The 18,541-nt window shown below is 54.2% G+C and overlaps 3 protein-coding genes across 4 annotated transcripts; all 3 read right to left on the bottom strand.

Annotated features, from left to right (window-relative positions):
* Nucleotides 1-1,285: 1,285 nt before the first annotated feature.
* On the bottom strand, nt 1,286-2,911 carry LAGE3 (L antigen family member 3). Its single transcript, XM_069463681.1, has 3 exons — nt 2,709-2,911; nt 2,199-2,327; nt 1,286-1,610 (listed from the first exon to the last, which is right to left on the bottom strand). The coding sequence occupies exons 1-3, from the start codon at nt 2,897-2,899 to the stop codon at nt 1,496-1,498; spliced, it is 435 nt and encodes a 144-aa protein (XP_069319782.1). The 5' UTR covers nt 2,900-2,911; the 3' UTR covers nt 1,286-1,495.
* Nucleotides 2,912-8,150: 5,239 nt separating this feature from the next.
* On the bottom strand, nt 8,151-11,039 carry UBL4A (ubiquitin like 4A). Its single transcript, XM_069463368.1, has 4 exons — nt 10,955-11,039; nt 10,647-10,752; nt 10,183-10,391; nt 8,151-10,065 (listed from the first exon to the last, which is right to left on the bottom strand). The coding sequence occupies exons 1-4, from the start codon at nt 11,000-11,002 to the stop codon at nt 9,955-9,957; spliced, it is 474 nt and encodes a 157-aa protein (XP_069319469.1). The 5' UTR covers nt 11,003-11,039; the 3' UTR covers nt 8,151-9,954.
* A 674-nt stretch (nt 11,040-11,713) lies between these two features.
* Nucleotides 11,714-18,085, bottom strand: SLC10A3 (solute carrier family 10 member 3). 2 transcript variants are annotated; one of them, XM_069463367.1, is made up of 4 exons: nt 18,024-18,085; nt 15,722-15,939; nt 13,052-13,550; nt 11,714-12,964 (listed from the first exon to the last, which is right to left on the bottom strand). In XM_069463367.1, exons 1-4 carry the CDS (start codon nt 18,066-18,068, stop codon nt 11,975-11,977), a joined length of 1,752 nt encoding a protein of 583 aa, XP_069319468.1. In that variant the 5' UTR covers nt 18,069-18,085; the 3' UTR covers nt 11,714-11,974. The 2 variants fall into 2 exon arrangements, with proteins under 2 accessions (XP_069319468.1, XP_069319467.1); XM_069463366.1 differs by having other exon boundaries at nt 11,714-13,550.
* Between the last annotated feature and the right edge of the window lie 456 nt (nt 18,086-18,541).

Below are 18,541 nucleotides of genomic sequence, written 5' to 3'. Positions count from 1 at the left end.
AAAACAGAAATACCCAGCAGTCAAGGGAAAAGGGGCAATGTCTCACATCCAATCGAAAACTACAGAAGCAGGAAAATGCAACCCATTATGAGGAGAGAAATTAATCACTAGAAGGTATCCAGACTGGAAAGAGACACAGCTGCCTTTATTCTGAGCAAACAGTATCATCTACGCAGAAAATCTAATGGCATCTACAAGAGAGCCATGAGACTGATTTTAGCAAGGTAAAACATATTTTACAAAGAGCTGACTCCTTCCCCTAAATGCTGTATAGCCGATTGTTCCAGTACTTTTCTTCACGAGGCCGATAATCCACAAAATCGCTAATGTTTCTGGGTTGCCTGTTATTATCACATGCACTAGATTTTTTATTTTGACAGGAAACAGGCCCTGAAAAGATGTAGGAAACCAGCATTCTGCTGGGAGCATACACTTTTTGGAGAGCAAATCTTGCCTTAAATAAGTAAACAGTAAATATTTAACTCAGTAATTCTACGTCTTGGAATCTCTCTTAAGGAAATAATCATTCATACAAAGACTTAAATACCAGAATCCCACTGAATCAGTAACAGAAAAAAATGGAAACAATTAAGATGTTCAACCATCACATTATAATGCATCTTTTATGCACCCATTCAATGTTTCTGAAGAATTTTTAGAAAGAGGAAAGTTCATGTTAGATTTTATTTTATTTTATTTTGAGACAGAGTCTCACTCTGTTGCCTGGGCTAGAGTGCTGTGGCGTCAGCCTAGCTCACAGCAACCTCAAACTCCTGGGCTCAAGCCATTCTCCTGCCTCAGCCTCTTGGGCACGCACCACCATGCCTGGCTAATTTTTTCTATATATTTTTAGTTGTTCAGCTAATTTCTTTCTATTTTTAGTAGAGATGGGGTCTTGTTCTTGCTCAGGTTGGTCTCGAATTCCTGAGCTCAAACTATCCACCCACCTTGGCCTCCCAGAGTGCTAGGATTACAGGTGTGAGCCACCGTGCCCGGCCTCATGTTAGATTTTAAAAATCGGGAAAAACTTTAATGCTAAACTTCATACATTATATATTACTGTTACACATTTATTTCATAAATACAACTGTAAAACTGAGGAAATATTTCAAACTGTTAATAGCAGTTAATGCTGAATGACAAGACCCAATAGATTTTCCTTTTCTTCCATTTCCTAAAGTGCCCTCAATTATCTTGTACTATTTGCATATCTGAGTCCCAGAACCTCCCCTGCAACCTGAGGGGCAATGGTGAGAAAACGTGGAGGCATTGCAGCTGAAAGGAAACTAAGACTTGGAATAGCAGCTCAGTTTTATTTCCTGCCATAACAAACATTTAAGCACCAAACAAAACAAGGACACCCTGAGCACCCAAGCGCAGATACAGGCAAACCGTAGGCCCCCACACTAAAGTAGTAGGGAATCATTGCCCTAAGGAACGATGCACTTCCTAGGAGACACAAGGTCAGACCTCGGCTCCTTTTCCCACCCTAGGCTTAGCGAGAAACAGGGGGCCCAAAGCGCTGCATGGTCCGCACCACCAGGGAAAGCTGGTCAAGAAAGTTGATGATGGAAATTCGGAGCAGGCGAGAGTCTTCAGCTTTCCAGCGGCTAAGAGTGAGGAAAAAAGAAAATCAAGTTGGAGGTAGCCTTCCTTGCTCCGCCCCTCAGGCGTCCATTACACCAAACCCTCTGGAGCCCCATTATTACAGAGTGCCTAGGTAGAAACGTGCCCAGTGCACCACACTGGCCCCTTTGACCAGGGGTCCCCAACCTTTTTGGCACCAGGGACCGGTTTCATGGAAGACAATTTTTCCATGGACGGGGGGGGGGGGGGGGGGGGGGGGGGGGGTGCGGGGAAATGGAGGGCAGTATAGCTCCGTGCCCTGGTCCCTTTAATGCTAAACTTGCAAAAATTATACATTCTATATTACTGTTACGCATTTATTTCATAAATACAACTGTAAAACTGAGGAAATATTTCAAAATGTTGATAGTAGTTAATGCTGAATGACATGACCCAACAGATTTTCATTTTCACAGACCACAGACTACCACCAGTCCACGGCCCGGGGGCTGGGAACCCTAGCCTTAGACCTAACCCGGGGGTGCCTGCACATCCCCAACAGTGACCTTCCGTGGAGACTGGCCCCCTCTCCTGCAGCCTCCCCCCTCACTCCGGTCCCTTGTAGAACTTACACGGCCAGGATACAGCCACTCACTGTAAGGTCCTTCCCAACCGCCCTTTGGTGGGGTTCCGCATCTGGAGCCAGGGACCCATGAGCGATTTCTGCCTCCAAAGGGGTCGGGAAAGGCACGCTGAGGGCGCTGGTGGAGGTTTGATAAAGGCACCATCTGATACCGACTTTGCCTGTGTCTCAGGCCTCCTTGCTCCTCTGAAGCTGTCCATCCCTCTCTGAGGCCACCTAAACCAGTCTCACCCCGAGTCCTGCTTCCACGCATCCCAGGCCATCCCCTGCCTCCCCCGCTCTCCTTCCTTCCCCCCTCACCCAGCCCCGGCCACCTTTGGCCTGTACTTCGCCCCTGGTCCCCTTCTTTATTTCTTACCCTTTCCCGACCACCCTGGACCCCTACACCCCAGCCCCCGGTTCCCCCTGCTCCCCCCACCCTGGCTCTCTTTTCTTTCTCCCTCAGCGTACTCCTCCCCCGCCACAGGCTGCCCCCACCCTGTGCCCTCGGGTAGGATACAATATGTGTGGTTGGATTCCCGGCCTTCTGGCCGCAGGCACTGCGTCTCCGCCCGGACCTGGGGCGTGCGGTGCCCGCGCGACATGGGGAGCCCCACCAGCCACAGCTGCCGCCGTGCCCCCGCCACCGGGGTAGCCGTGGCCGTCAGCGCCGCCCGCCGTACCACCTGCGTCAGCGTCTGCATCCCGCATGTCTGCCGCTGCTCCGCTTCGACTCCGCCCTCTGGGCGGGCGGCTGAGAGACTGTGGCTCCCTCCAGAAGCACCGCCCCTCGCGCATGACCCCACCCACATGCGCCTGCGCAGGCCCCTGGCGAGGCTGCCAGGCGCGTGGTCAGTTCCCGCCAAGCCGGCCCTGCCGCCCTTGGATCCTGGGGAAACTGAGGTTTCCTAACGAGGCTCAGTCCTTTAGAGCGGGACGCAACTTGGGCTACGCAGAGCGCCAGCACAAACAGGCCCCTTGTGATTCCAACGGGCTCGTGACTGGCTCCTGCCCAGCCAGTCCTGCCACGGGCTTCCAGAGACCCCAGGGCTACTTAGCCAACCAGCACTCCCTCACGAAGCTCCACCCCTTAGAGCGCCAGGTACTTCCAGCGCGCCTGCGCAAAGCGGTGCTGCCCCGAGGTCCCCTGGGGAGCTCACGTGAGGGCTTTAAGTGAGCGGTCGGGTTCGAGTCCTGTCTTTCCCCTGGGCCCTAATGGTCCCTGCGGTGATTTGGCGAGGGAGGGTGGCGGGGTCGGGTAGTCCCCCCTGCCCCCTAGGAATACTGCTCTGCACCCTGCTCCATTGCCCAACCGAAGGGGACCTTACAGGGGACGGTGAACCGGTCAGATTAGCATTTTAGAGTGGGCTGTTCGGGGCCCCGCACATACGCAGGCGAGAAGTGACACTACCTGAGCGAAAGTGCTGGCGGTAGGGGCAGGTTCTAATAAGATGATAACTCAAAAGGCAGAGTGCAACGCTAGTCACGAAGATGCCACTTTAGTAAATAATGGTACACGTGCGGAGAAGTCCTAGAGCAATACACCAACATGTAAATACTCGTGATCTCTGGGTGGTGGGATTGTGGGTGATTTTAATTTCCTTTTTGTGTGCCCCCCCACACCCAGTTTTTCAAAAGTGACCTTTTATAACATTTACAATCAAAAGTTTGTAAAGTGACATGAAATTTCTGACAGTGGTTGTCGTGTTGGTTTTCTGTTTTCCTCGTTTGTAATCATAAGAAAGGATTAAACGCTAAACTATATCAGCAAATCCTGTTGAATCTCTCCTCAAAATAGACCCTACCTACATCAGCCCACTTCTCTCCCTCTCCATCGCTAGTCCCTAGGAGAAGCCACTATCTCTCCCTGAACTCCTTCAACAGCTTCTTGACTGTACATTTTCTTCTACACTTGCCCCCCTACGGCCTATTCACACAGCAGAATGAGTTTTTAATTTCTAATACAAATCACATTCCTGCTTAAAACCCTAAAATGATTTCCCTTTGCACTTGCAGTCACATCAAGACTCCTTGTATATCTTATAAAACTCAACGAGACCTGGCTCCCAGCTCCTTCTTCACCCTCTTTCCCCACCTACTGCTCCCTCATTCTCTATCTGGGGCTTACTCTCTGCTCCCAACCAAGGGTGGCCTGCCTCCAGCCCTTTGCACTTACTCTTCTATTTGTAAGATTGTCCCCAAACTTTCCCATGGCTAGCTTCTTGTCATTAGGATCTGGACTCCAATGTCTCCCTCCAAGAGGCCTTTGAGATCACCAGTGTAACTCAGTACCACCAGGCACTCTTCATCACATTTGCCCATTTCAATTTGCTGCATAGTATTTCTACTAGCCTGAAATTATATTCTTGTTTTGTTCATTTCTTTATTGTTGCTATTGTCTCTGATATCTTTTCTTTTGTTCAATGCTATATCCCCAGCACTTAGGACAGTGCTGTGTATGCAGTAGGTGGTTTGTTGCTTGTTGAATGAAACAGATTACTAAGGAATTACAAAACTCTGTGACTTGTCTGGGACCCAGCAACCTGCATGTAAGATTTACTTCACAAATATGAAACGACATACACACAGGGTTACTCACTGTAACATAATTGGTAATATAAAACTATTGGGCACAACGTACATGTCCATCAGCAGGAGATTGGAAAAATAAACGACAGTATATCCACACAGTAGTCTCATGCAGCCATAAAAAAAGAATGAAATTCTCTAATGAAAAATGAAATTATTTCCAGGATATATTATTATGTGAAAGAAGCAGAGGGCAAAGGACACACACACACACACACACTCTCACAGACACATATGCTTATTAAAAAATAAAAACAGGGGCCGGGCGCGGTGGCTCACGCCTGTAATCCTAGCACTCTGGGAGGCCGAGATGGGCGGATCGTTTGAGCTCAGGAGTTCGAGACCAGCCTGAGCAAGAGCGAGACCCCATCTCTACTAAAAAAATAGAAAGAAATTATATGGACAGCTAAAAATATATACAGAAAAAATTAGCCAGGCATGGTGGTGCATGCCTGTAGTCCCAGCTACTCGGGAGGCTGAGACAGGAGGATCCCTTGAGCTCAGGAGTTTGAGGTTGCTGTGAGCTAGGCTGACGCCATGGCACTCACTCTAGCCTGGGCAACAGAGTGAGACTCTGTTTCAAAAAAAAATAAATAAATAAAAATGAAAACAGGAATGGTAAACCAGAAACTAATTAAAATGGTCACCTACAGGGAGTTGAAATGGGTATGGGATTTCTTGGAATATGCCTTTTATGTAGTTTAGACTTTTGAACCATGTAAATATTTTACATGGTTCAAAAAATAAATTTGAAAGAGTGGCAAAATCAAATGCAGCAGGAGAGAGAGGGTGAAAGGGGGTGAGCCATGAGCACTGCCAGAGCTGTTCCGTGGGGCCCCAGAGGTGAGTGCAGATGGGGGCAAGTCGGCCGGGCCCTGGAGATGCCGTCAGGTGTGTCTCACTCTCTCGCAGGCTTCTCAGGGCCCAGAGGCTCAAGGCTGGCCACAGCTGCTGCGTCTACTCCCAGGCGGAGCTACTGGAGCTGGAAGGCACCAGCAAAGTGTGGGCGCAGCGAATCCATTGCCTAGGCACCTCCCCTCAATGAGCTTCAACCCAAAGCAAGTGCTGCTCTTCTTTGACTCTGCCCTTCCTCCCATGGGCCCTTGGGGAACAGCACCACAAGCACCTCATCCCGGCTGCCAGGCCACTTCTGTCTCAAGAGAGGCCTTTCAGCGGGGCCCTTCACTCATGCTGCCGTCTCCTAGTGTCATTATGATCACACCACATCCCTGGGGGTCAGAGACTGTCCTGAGGCTCCTCCCCAAGGGGCAGGTGGTGGGTGTCAGGGCCCTTCACTAGGCAAGGGGCAGCAGGTGAATTGGCACAGAGGGCCGCGGTGCCTGCAGTTAAACATGCCCGAGCCCATTGACGGATCTCACCGTGCAGGGACCCCGGCCTCCTCTCGTGATGCCCCCACCGCTTCCCGTTTCTCGTCTCTGCAGCATTTCCTTCCTCTCTTCTCTTCCCTCCCCCGGCCTGCCGCTCCCTGCTCTGCCGCAGCTCCTCATGGCTTACCACCACCAATGCCATCAGTAACAAACACTGTCTCTCAGGCCGGGCGCGGTGGCTCACGCCTGTAATCCTAGCACTCTGGGAGGCCGAGGTGGGTGGATCGTTTGAGCTCAGGAGTTCGAGACCAGCCTGAGCAAGAGCGAGACCCCCATCTCTACTAAAAATAGAAAGAAATTAGGCCGGGCGCGGTGGCTCACGCCTGTAATCCTAGCACTCTGGGAGGCCGAGATGGGCGGATCGTTTGAGCTCAGGAGTTCGAGACCAGCCTGAGCAAGAGCGAGACCCCATCTCTACTAAAAATAGAAAGAAATTATATGGACAGCTAAAAATATATATAGAAAAAATTAGCCGGGCATGGTGGCGCATGCTTGTAGTCCCAGCTACTCGGGAGTCTGAGACAGGAGGATCACTTGAGCTCAGGAGTTTGAGGTTGCTGTGAGCTAGGCTGACGCCACGGCACTCACTCTAGCCTGGGCAACAGAGTGAGACTCTGTCTCAAAAAAAAAAAAAAAAAGAAATTATATGGACAGCTAAAAATATATAGGAAAAAAAAAATTAGCCGGGCATGGTGGTGCATGCCTGTAGTCCCAGCTACTCGGGAGGCTGAGACAGGAGGATCCCTTGAGCTCAGGAGACTGAGGTTGCTGTGAGCTAGGCTGATGCCACGGCACTCACTCTAGCCTGGGCAACAGCTCTGTCTCAAAAAAAAAAACAAAACAAAACAAAAAAAAACACTGTCTCTCCACACCGCTGCACGAACAAGCTTCTGGGATGAGGGGTCCCCAGTCACTATCACCGCCTCCTCATCTTCCCTCACTCCTCAGCCTACCATACAGTGGCTTCCTCCCCACCCAACATTGCCAGTGACCCAGCACTAACTCCTACTCCCGCTTCACCTCTTGGCAGTACTGGACAACCTTTTTCTGGCAGTGCATCCTGGGCTCTCCCTGTGGTCTTGTGTCTGGGAGACACTTCTCAGCCTCCTTCGCCAGTCCCTCCACCTCTGCCTCATCTCTAGCTGGTGGAGTCCCTCAAGGTTCAGTTCTCTCCCTTTTCATGCCACATACTCTCTGGGAAGCCACCTCATCTGTCCTCACAGCTTCTAGGACTTCCTGTCCATAGGGAACTCCTAAACATCATCGAAGGTCGCAGAGCAGCATAGTTACCAGGGCTTGGGAATTGGACCAGGCCTGAGTTCAAGTCCTGGATCCTCCACTTCCCAGCAGATGGCAGTTGGGCAAAGTTGAAAAATGAGCTAAGAGCTCTGCACAGAAAGGGCTTGGGACAATCCCCCGTCCACAGGCAGCCACTCTCCACGGCTTGCCAGCTGCACTGAATGCATCAGGAGAGCTGTCTCTCTTCTCTGGCTGAGGGGAGTCTCTGAACCACTTGGCCTCCAGCCGCTGTCACCCTCCAGCTGGGAGGTGCTGGCACAAGGGACTTAATAACCATCTCTAGGACCTGTCTGTTTGCCTGTAAAATGGGAATAATGAGTCTTTGTTGGAGGTTTAAACATCCTTGAAAACATTCAGCACAGGGCCTGGCCCAGTGCAAGCCTCAGAAGATGCTTCCCCTTGTCCGAGCTCGCTGCCTCCAGCTCTTCCTCCTTCCCTACCTCCAGGGTGATCCTGATCTTTCTGACACATGCATGTCCCCTGCAGTGGACAGTTGCTGTTTGCGGACACCAATCAGCCCTCCCCCGCAACGTCCCCATCCCTTGTGGAGCCCATGTGTGTCCAGGGAAGTGGTCCCCATGCTAGCTCCATGGAGCCAGCGCTGATGGGGAATTAACAAGCACCCCCCCCCCCCCCGCATGCCAGCCAAAATGACTGTACACACAAGCCAGTCTGACCAATGAGATGACAGTGTTTATTTGCTGGGGGCATCTGAGACAGAAGCTACACTACAGGGAGAGAAGGTGCTCCTCTGGCAGTGAACGAGGGATTCCGTGGAAGCTGCAGATACTGGAGAATGCAGAGGCAGGCAGGAAGAAACTGGGTATCTGTCGAAATCGTTCATCCGCTGCCGATACTGCTGGACTTTTCAGTTTTGTAAGCCAATAAATTTCCTTTACTGATTAAAGCAATTTCCTTTATAGTTAAACCAATTATTAGAAAACAAAAGCGGCCTAGCTAATATAGTTCTTTTTGGATAGAAATCAGTCTCACATTCACCTTTAGTGTTACATAAGTTTTCAAAATAAATTTCCTGATTCAACATAAACGAGAGCATTGGTAAGTTTATCATCTGAGCTGCCAGACCACACGTGCTCCTAATCCCGTCCCTGCTGGGTAAATATATCCTCAGCTCTCGGGGAAGACCAGGGGATTTTGTCTGCTCTTCAAAGCCTTCACCCATTGGGCCTCTGTCCATCTTTCCAGCTCAGGGACCCAGTGTTCACCCCCCAAGGCCCAAGCTGGAAGGCCTCGGGCAGGGAAGGCAGGTGCAGCTCTGACCACACTGACAGCAGCTCCCTTGGCGAGGGTGGAGGAGCTGGAGCGGCGTCCTCCTGCATATGGCTTCCTTCCAGCCTCTGCTGTCCCTAGGGGCCCTCCTCCGAGAAGCAGGTGCTTAGATGATCTCTAGTGCTCATGCAGGGCAGGGTGAAGGAGGAACCAGTGCCACCCAGCCCATGCTTCTGCCACCTCCCTGGCACCCCAAGGTTTCCTCTCTGGCAACGAGGGGGTGCACAAAGTGAAAGCCCCTGTATATAGGTGGCAGGGGAAGCGTCCATCTTCCATGCTGTGGGTGAGCGCCGGGTGTGGAGGCCCAGGCCCAGTCCTCTAGCTCTGACACTGCCTTGCTGAGTCACCTGTCAGCCCTAATGGGTGAGAGCCACTCACTTTCAAAAAAAGGAGACAGGCAGACAGGGTGCACCAGAGAAGAGCTCTGTCACCAAAGGCCAGGACACCTCATCTCCGGGCCATGCTTGGCTATTGCTTCACTTTTGGCTTCAGTTTGTTTACTGAACACAAGGGGGAGAATCACTGCAGAAACTCCCCATCCTGGGTTGGGGTAAGGATGAAGGACATTGACTCAGGTCAGAGGAGTGGCCCTCACTGTATAGTCAATGGTTGGGGACCAAAGTGGCACAGGGACTTGCCTGAAGTCACATCGCAGAGCTAGGACGACTTTCCGACTCCTCAGTCTCCGACCTGCATTTCCGGTTGTCCAATGCACGCTGGCTGCAGCAGCTGAGGAGGCCCAGGGCTGGCTGTCACTTGGCCTCCTGCAGAGGTTAGCTGAGGGCTATGCCAGACCGCCAGAGGTCAGGTGACAGCTGCTTCCCCTCTCAGGCTTGGGAGGGAGTCACTTGTGGGTTTATTCTTGGTGGGCTAAATGCGAAATGCTAAAGCCCATCCCTCCAAACAGCCTTCTAAGCAGCCCCTTTTTCCTCCTCACCCTGAGGTACTTCTAGAAGCTGGCTGGACTCAGATGCTGGCTCCCCACTTCATTGCTAGGTGCCTCCGCTGTGCTGTCTCATCTCTTCTGTGGGTGTGGGAGCGAACCCAGGTCAAGTGCTTTGACTGGTGCCTAGCAGGTAGCAAGAGCTGGGTACATGCCAGCTATTATTATTATTACCAGCCAAACTGCAACATGAGAACACATTAAAGCAACATGCAGCTGCGGCCTGGCCTTGGGCTCCTCCACATACTCCAAGAATGCTATTTGGAGAACCCCTTCTCCATAGCCTCAGTCACTTCCGGGTGCAGAAAGCGGCTGGCCAAGCGTTCGATGTCATCCAGCGTCAGGCGGCTCAGGGACCTCTCGTAATCCTGAGGAGAGAAGGCCAGGGAGATTCAGGGGTGCCAGTGGGGGGCGGTACACTGTGACAGAGGCAGGGGCTGGGAGCAGCTGGGACTGGAGTGGATGTCCAGGGTTGCCCTTCTCACCCTCTGCAGTTGTTCCAGGACCCTGCTGGCATCTGCTGCACTGAAGTGGCGCGCCAAGACTTTAGAGATCAGCTGCCAGACATGCGGGGGTGGGGAGTCGGCCAGTCTCCGGGCAGTGCCTTCTTCCAGTAACACCTTCTCCAGAGGTTTGACCACTAGGTTGAGCTTGGAATTGGGCCCGATGCTATAATCTGACAGTCGTTTCCCATCTGCCAAAGAGAGACTGATGGGTTCCTTACCCACAGCTGCGGGGGTGGCCCAGGAAGTGATGCCTCCTCAGGCAGCCAGAGCACAGCGCTGCGGCATCTGGCTGTGGCGGATTCAGCCACCTCTCCTAGGATCGAGTGGGCCTTGGCACCAGGAGCCAGCACCCCAACCCATCACACTGCTGCCTGAGTTCGGCCTGCACACCCCGGGCCTCGACTTCCTGCAGGGCTCCCTGGGATTCTCCTCTCCCTGGTTACCTGCCAGGGCCTTGCCCTTGAACAGCAGCCGCTGCTGGCGCACGGGGACGTTCAGCTTCTCAGAGACCAGCTGCTTCAGCGTGGACACGAACTCGTCCTCCCGCACCTGACCGGGCCAAGAGTGGGAGGCAGGGGTTGAGCCCGCGGCCCCGGGGCGGCGAAGCCCTCGCTTCCCCTCCTATGGGCAGCTTTCCCGGCCTCCGGCTGGCCAGCCCGCCCCGTCCCCGCCCTCGGCCCCTGCTCGTTCCTATGCTGGGACTGGGTGAGTGAGCGAGCCGTGCACGGTGGCTCGGGCCTGGGGACCCTACCTGCAGGCTGCACTCGCGGCCCTGGAGCGCCTTCACCGTCAGCTGCATGGCGGCCGCGGCGGCGTCCACAAGGGCGGGCGCGCACCCCTACCGCCCCCTACCGCGCGCCACAGCCCTGAGCGCGCGCCCGGCCCCGCCCCGCCCCGCCCCGCCCCGCGGCCCCGCCCCCGGGCCGCACCCCAGGAGGAGGAGTCCCTTTGGGGGCCCGCCTAGCAGGCGCGCAGGGACCGCCCAGCTAACGGATCCCGGGCCCAGGCCACGGTGCGGGGAAGAGGCCAGTCCAGGCTGCCGGGACGGAGAGGAGGAACGAGTTGCACCAAGTTTGCTTCATCTGGGAGCTGGGACATGGGAGAAAGTAGAACCGGAAAGTACGCCCGCCCCCGCGGACTGCCTGGCCCGCCCTAAGTTCCCAGCCCACTGGTGGAGCAGGTCAACACAAACCCTGATTCTCTGTCTCTCAGTGCGTCTGCCAGTGGCCCAGCTCTGCCAAGGTTGCCCCACTGCCTGATGGCTTCTGCCTCCTCCTTTCCAGTCTGGCTGCAAAAAACCCGACTGAGCTTGGAAGCAGACAGCGGAGCCAGGCTTCTGCCCTCATCCTCCTACTGCTCATTCTAGAACAGAGAGGCCCACCTCTTACAGGGAGGGGATGCATGGGGTGGAAGGCTGATAGAGAAAGCCTTCGCAGGGGTCACCGTGCCACCCAAACTACTCCTCCAGCCTGGCCCACACCTACCCAGGCACACTCTTCCTACCCCTACTCCCAGGCCCTAGAGGGCAAAGATTGGAAGGGACCCAAGCTTGCTTCTCTCTTTTATTGAAATATATTTTCTGGGCAGTGCCCACCTACCTAAATCAGCATGGCCTCTTTGGCACCGAAAGCTGGAGAATAAAAAATCAGTAAAAAAAATAAGCCTGGATTTTTCTGAGTGCATAGTGCATGAGAACTAAAGGCCTTTGGTACACAAGAACTGTGGGGACAGTGTGAGGGCTGGGGGATGATGAAAGCTTGACCCAGAGGCCTCAAGGAACTGGGAACAGGCTACTATAGATGAAGTGGCCAATGACCAAGGCCAGCATCTCTGAGGTGCCACTCAGTGCCACAATGAAGGGGGCCTGGGAGGCATAGTCAGCTTGAAGGCGGCGGAGGGACAGCTGCAGCATGGCCAAGGCCAGCAGACTGTTTTGCACCCCTACCTCGATGCTTACTGTCCGCCGCTGGGCCACTGGCAGTTTCAGGCACGTAGCCAGGCAGTGGCCCACCAAGAGGCCAACTAAGGGCACTGTGAGGCCCACCAGTACGATGGGTAGCCTGACGCCTGCCAAGATGAAGACCCCCATGCGGTAGGCCAGGAAGAGGCCGCCCAGGACGAGCACAAAGCTGAAGGGCTTGATGACCTGCAACAGCAGCTGGGAGAACTTGGGGAGCTTGGACTTGATCACGACACCCGCTGCTATGGGGATGGCGATGAACAGCAGGGTCCCCAGGATCTTGGAGATGGGCACATGGAGTGTTTCATGGATACTGAGCAGGCGGCTGTAGATGGCCGAGGACAGTGGCAGGAAACCGGTGGCAGCCACTGTTGAGATGAAAGTCATGGAGATGGCCAGGGTGACATCCCCTCCAAGAAGGAGGCTGAAGAGGTAGCTCCCCCCGCCACCAGGTGACGAGCAGGTGATGATGAGGCCCAGAGCCAAGGCCTTGGGCAGCATGAAGACCTTGGCCATCAGGAAAGCATAGAAGGGCATGACCAGAAACTGGCCTAGGAGGCCCAGCAGCATGGGCTGGGGGCTCTGCACAAGCCCCTTCAGAACCTCAAGTTCCACTTTGCACCCAAATGAACACTTGTTAACAAACATAAGAGGCAGGAGCAGGTAGAGTATTGGGTTCTCCGAGAAGTGGGCCAGGTTGGTGCTGAGGGTGGCAGGGGTGTCTTCAGCAGGTGACACCTTGATGCAGAAATCTCTCCGCTCCTCGATCAGCATGGGCGGGGCCCCATGGGGGTCCATGAGCTGGATGTGGAGTGGGGCAAGCCCAGCCAGACCTGAGTGGATGCTAACCACAAAGCCACCCCCTCCGCCCCAGCTTATGGCACTCACATTCTTGATGGTCAGCACCTCTGTGTCCAGGGATGTGACCCTCAGTGTGGGGCCGGGCCCTGTCCCATTGGCCTGGCTTGGGTACTGGCTCGAGATCACGATGATGCCCTCACTCTCCTCAGGAAACTCAAACTCCATCACAGAGCCATCCCCAATGCTCAAGTAGCGGCCTCCTGTCAGTGGCACAGTGTGGCCCAGAGCTGTGCTGAGGCTAGCACTGGCTGTCCCTTGGGCCCCCCATGGCAGGCCGATGAGCAGCAGGGCAGCTCTGAGTATTCCTAGGGGGCCTGTGCAAGCATTCCCCCTTCCCAGGCCAGGCCACTGCTGGGAACAGCCCCTGCCCCTCCTTAACACCATGACTCTTCCCGAAGGATGGATGGTGTTCCCAGGCTTTGTGAGACTTAGGAGAGTACCCCCACTGGTGCTGTTGGGCTGTCCAGGGAAGGGTCCATGGGTGGGTCCTTGTCCTGTGCTGTCTTCCTTGATGGCAGAGCTCTCCCTGAGGACATAGGGGACACAGAGACACTGGTGAGGGCAAGTAGTTGCGAGCCCAGGAGCACGGGGATCTGGAAGCCCACTGCTAAAAGACTTAGCAAGGCCCCTTGCCCCAAGCTTGGGAATGGAGAAGCAATGCCTAGTGCTGGCCCTTGAGGGCCATTTGGCTGTCTTCTCCCCCAGCACAGCCACCTCAAGCTTCCTATCCCTCGTCCAGAGGGACCACCTACAGATAGAAGTTCCCATTCAGCCTGCTGATACTTGCTGATTTCCCTGGGCTTGCCTACCTCACAGAATGTCCTGATACCAAGGGATTCAGGAGATCTGTCCCCAGTCTTGTCACCACTAGCCTATTCCCCACTGGCATCGAGTTGCAGCTGCAGTAAGGCTGCAGCAATACCACAGTGGGGATGAAATCTTCCAGAGATGACCAGGAGACCAGATGGATAAGTACAAATGGTGCTGGTGGTTAACTTTGGCTTGGGCCAGATATGGGAGGCCTTCAGAGAGTAGGTTACGGGGTTGAGTGTCATTTGCCAGGCACAAAGTTGCTGGCAAAGTGGTGTGGGCAGTGGGTGATCACTAGTCCCAAGGCCCTAGGGGCTGATGTCTGCCACCAAAACAGAGTTGGGAACAGTGCTGTTGTGGCTACTTGGACTGCCCTACCTGTCCTATAGTGATGAGATGCGGGTCCTAGTGGGAAGAAGGCATCCCCTCCCCAGGGAAGTTGCCAAAAGGGGCAGCAGGAGTGAGTCAAATAGAGCCACATGTACACTGGGGGCTTCTCCTCCTTCTGCCAGAGCCCCCCCTTCTCTAGAAGTCTCAGAATTTGAGCTCCTAGAGCTGCTGCATCACATCTGAGAGCCTCTGCTTGCAGTCCAGGAGCTTTTCCCCATGCCCACCTGTGCCCCTACCAGAGCCCCAAACTCCCAGTAGGACTATGAGTGTTTCTAGGGGATTGTGGTGCCTCAGGGTGAAAGGAGGAGGTTTGCCTACCCCCATTTCTCAATTTTGGCAGCCACCAGCCTGGTATCACATCATCTGCTAGAACTGGGGCAACCAGGATGTGGACACAGCAGTTTTACATCACTACTGGCAGTTGCCTTACACCCTGTAGTGTCCCAGTCCTGGAAGAGGGCCCTGCCTCTCTAGAGCCTATCGGTATTTGGCCCTGGCCTCCCCTCATCTGAGACTGGGGAGACGGGGAAGTGGGGCACAGAGGGCAGGGTAAGCAAAAAGCCCATCCCTGGGAAAGTCTCCCCCACCCCCACCCCAGGACGACATGGCCTCTGCTGGCTTGGAGCTTGGGTCACTTACCCTGGAGGCCTTGGCCCAGCCTTGTGTCTTATGACTGAAGAGGGAGGCAAGAAAACCAGAGTGGAGTAGGAGAGGCAAAGTGGAGGGAAAAAGATGAAGCACCAGGACTGAAGCCACTGGGGTAGTGTGAAACAGTCAGCAGGGAAAGGCTGAAGGCCATCTACCTCATGCCCATCTTTTCAGTAGGGTTGGTGGCTTAGAGTTCCTGCATTAAGGGTTTAGCCCAGATTCCACACCATTTCTGCTTCAGGGGTCAGAAGAGTTTGGGCAGATGCACACCAAGGCAGGGAAGGGAATCCCTGCCCAGATGCTTTTTCCACACCGGCCGAGTGTTCGGGGCTCCTCCCTACCTGGGAGTCTGGAGGTTGACGGAGGGGTCACAAGCAGAGCTCGGGCCGAACCCGGGAGGGAAGGAAGGAAAGGCGCGCCGCCGCCCCACAGGCGGCAGGCCGGCGACCCGCTCGGGCGGTCTCAGGGTCGGCGGAGGGTGGGCCCTTACGCAACTCTTGGGTCCCGCAGCCACGCCAGGCCTCGCGAACGCACGGCGGTGGCAGCCCTTCCCTGCCAGGCCCACCGAGCCCGGGCGCCCGAGTGGGCGATCGCGGAGCCGGGCCGGGGCCAGAAACTGCCTCCTGCCCGTCCCTTCCCGGCCAGCGGCTCCCACCTGCCACCGCAGCCCCTGAGCTGGGTGCCAGCGCCTGCCCGGCCGGCAGACGCCAGCCAGCTCTGCCCGCTGGGGCCATGCCCCGCCCGCCGAAGCCCCGCCCGGCCCCGCCCCGCAGAAGCCCCGCCCCTCCCGGCGAAGCCCCGCCCCTCCCCGCGCCTCAGGACCCCGCCCTCCCACGGCGGCCCCTTCACCTCTGGCGGCGGCGCTGGGTTCCCACCGGATGTGACGTTTCTGGGAGCGACGAGCTGGCGCGGGTGCGCGGTGCTGGCTGCTTCCTGGGTCGCTGCTGGTTGGCGTCAGGCGCTCGCTTGTCCCGCCCCTGCGCTGCGGGTCTGAACCATCTGTCATCGTCGCCGGGGCGACCCGCTCCGGGAAGGGACCCTAGCCATTCCCAATTACGCTGCGACCTCTGGGGTAGTGGGACACAGAGTTGGCTGTTAGCAGGGCTGGGACGCCCGTGGGCTGCTGCTACGGGTGGGAGCGCGGGGTTAGAGTTATGGCTACGCTACTGCTCAGGGTGCCCAGCCCTGAGGCCCGAGGGCCGAGTCCAGCCGACCTGGACCCCAGGCTCCGTACCGAGTTCCCCCTTTCCTTCAGGCATTGGCCGAGCGCATATTTCCATACTGTGGAACGTTAAGTGAACTTGTTCAGCTTCCAGAACTATTTGGCTTCATGGTAAAGGAATGGAAAGAGAAGGCAGAAGGATGTAAAAAAAGGTGGTGGGAGAGTGTAGAAAGGAAAGTCGGAAGACAGTAAACAAGGGCAGACTTAAAGGGATTTGTGTGTTCCCAAAGGTTGCTGGGGCAGCTGGAAAGAACCTCATGTGACGACTGTGATGGAGGCCAGTGGTCCACAAAGTTGGAGGTACTTGTCCCCGGGAGGTGCACAAGACACATCATTGTTGGTCGGGTGCGGTGGCTCACGCCTGTAATCCTAGCACTGTGGGAGGCCGAGGCGGGAGGATTGTTTGAGCTCAGGAGTTCGAGACCAGCCTGAGCAAGAGCGAGACCCCATCTCTACTAAAAATAGAAAGAAATTATATGGACAGCTAAAAATATATAGAGAAAAAATTAGCCGGGCATGGTGGCACATGCCTGTAGTCCCAGCTACTCGGGAGGCTTGAGGCAGTAGGATTGCTTGAGCCCAGGAGTTTGAGGTTGCTGTGAGCTAGGCTGACGCCACGGCACTCTAGCTCAGGCAACAGAGTGAGACTCTGTCTCAAAAAAAAAAAAGAGACAACCTGTAGGTCAGGCGTGGTGGCTCACGCCTGTAATCCCAGCCCTTTGGGAGGCCGAGGCAGGAGGGTCGTTTGAGCTCAGGAGTTCGAGACCAGCCTGAGCAAGAATGAGACCCTGTTTCTACTAAAAGTAGAAAAATTAGCCCGGCATCCTGGCCTGCTCCTGTAGTCCCAGCTACTCAGGAGGCTGAGGTAGGAGGATTGCTTGACCCCAGGAGTTGGAGGTTGCAGTGAGCTATAATTACACTACTGCATTCTAGCCAGGATGACTGAGCGAAACTCTGCCTAAAAACAAACAAACAAACAAACAAAAACTATAGGATCTCTAATTTTTCAAATTAATAATTTATATTTAAATTTATTTTAAAACATTTAATTTATTATAAAAGTTTATTTTGCTGTGTGTTCTATAAAGTTCAAATTAGTACATGCATATGACATACAAGCAAATATACACATGTTGGGGGTGCATGCTCAAAAGGCTTTCATGTGTGGATGATCATAAACATTCACAGCAAGCCTGGTGCGGTGGCCCATGCCTGTAATCCTAGCACTTTGAGAGGTCGAGGTGGGAGGATCACTTGAGCCCAGGAGTTCGAGGCTACAGTGAGCCGTGATCATGCCGCTGCACTTTACCCTGGGCAACAGAGGAAGATCCTGTCTCAAACAAACAAAAACATTCACAGCCGTAGCTCAAGGTTGTTCTTTAGCCTCCCAGGACCAGTATGACATAAGCGATTTGCGTGTTTGTACTTGATATCCCAAAATGTAGGTACTGTCCCTCTTAAATGAGGTTGAGGGGTCCTGATGTAAGTAGGCAGTACTTAGGGTTAGGACAGGTGAGAGGGCTGGGCTTGGCACATGCTGGGGCTGCATATTGTAGTTTGGAAAATGGCAGTGAGGGTAGGGGCTGTCCTGTCTGAGGATGGGGTAAAATTGGCCAGAGGGAAAAGGGGGGATGGGCTGGAAGAGCCAGGGAAGGGAAATCAAAAAGATGTGTTCCTCTTAGAGGAAACCTAATTTTTTTTTTTTTTTTTTGAGACAGAGTCTCGCTGTGTCACCTGGGCTAGAGTGCCATGGCGTCAGCCTAGCTCAGAGCAACGTCAAAGTCCTGGGCTCAAGTGATTCTCCTGCCTCAGCCTCCTGAGTAGCTGGGATTACAGGTGTGAACCACTGTGCCTGGCTAGGAAACCGAAATTTTTATATTACAATTGCCTGTGCTTTGGGGCCTACCTGATGCTGTCAGTGAAACTCACCTGGACCTGGCCATTTGGTAGCCACCAACTCCCATTGTGTGCCATGTAGAGCAAATGTAGGTCAAGTAGAGCAAATGTAGGTCAAGTAGAGCAAATGCAGGTCAAGTAGAGCAAATGCAGTCAGAAGACCGCTCTCCATTATCGTCAATCACTTGAGCCTTCCCCGAAAAGCCACAGTGGGCAGGTGGGATGACTGACATGAAGAATTCGGTGGCTTTGTCTGCAGCAAAAGGGCACTGCTAAATTAAAGGCCAGAGAACATTTGTAGTTGGTTTAGGGGATTAATAATTTACCCCAGAAGAGAAGGAGGAAGGGCTCTGCGAATGAGGCAAGGATACCGAGTTTCAAATGAGAAGTCATCTGGACTGAGAGGACAGATGGAACAAATAAATCATAGCAACAGTGGAAACAATATAAATGCACTTCAGATGGGAGACCTGCCGCTGTATTATGTAATAAGATCACAGTGGGGACCCTGAGAGGAATGCCTACCTCCTGCTCTTCAGGCAGGGGCCTCC

Source organism: Eulemur rufifrons, chromosome 30, assembly GCF_041146395.1.
Source record: "Eulemur rufifrons isolate Redbay chromosome 30, OSU_ERuf_1, whole genome shotgun sequence".
Taxonomy (NCBI): domain Eukaryota; kingdom Metazoa; phylum Chordata; class Mammalia; order Primates; family Lemuridae; genus Eulemur; species Eulemur rufifrons.
This window is presented reverse-complemented; position numbering and strand designations above follow the sequence as displayed.

Bases quoted from the DNA above. Each gene is read 5' to 3' on its own strand.
- LAGE3 (XM_069463681.1), bottom strand. From the start codon at position 2,899: ATGCGGGATGCAGACGCTGACGCAGGTGGTACGGCGGGCGGCGCTGAC. The intron at 2,328-2,708 runs GTATCCTACCCG...AACCTCCACCAG, and splicing joins GGAATCCAACCACACATATT to CGCCCTCAGCGTGCCTTTCC. The intron at 1,611-2,198 runs GTAAGTTCTACA...CCTCACTCTTAG, and splicing joins AGTGGCTGTATCCTGGCCGT to CCGCTGGAAAGCTGAAGACT.
- UBL4A (XM_069463368.1), bottom strand. From the start codon at position 11,002: ATGCAGCTGACGGTGAAGGCGCTCCAGGGCCGCGAGTGCAGCCTGCAG. The intron at 10,753-10,954 runs GTAGGGTCCCCA...TGGCCCGGTCAG, and splicing joins GCCGCGAGTGCAGCCTGCAG to GTGCGGGAGGACGAGTTCGT. The intron at 10,392-10,646 runs GTAACCAGGGAG...TCTCTTTGGCAG, and splicing joins CAAGGGCAAGGCCCTGGCAG to ATGGGAAACGACTGTCAGAT.
- SLC10A3 (XM_069463366.1), bottom strand. From the start codon at position 18,068: ATGGCACACAATGGGAGTTGGTGGCTACCAAATGGCCAGGTCCAG. The intron at 15,940-18,023 runs GTGAGTTTCACT...CCACTACCCCAG, and splicing joins TACCAAATGGCCAGGTCCAG to AGGTCGCAGCGTAATTGGGA. The intron at 13,551-15,721 runs GTGAAGGGGCCG...CTATGTCCTCAG, and splicing joins ACCCAGCGCCGCCGCCAGAG to GGAGAGCTCTGCCATCAAGG.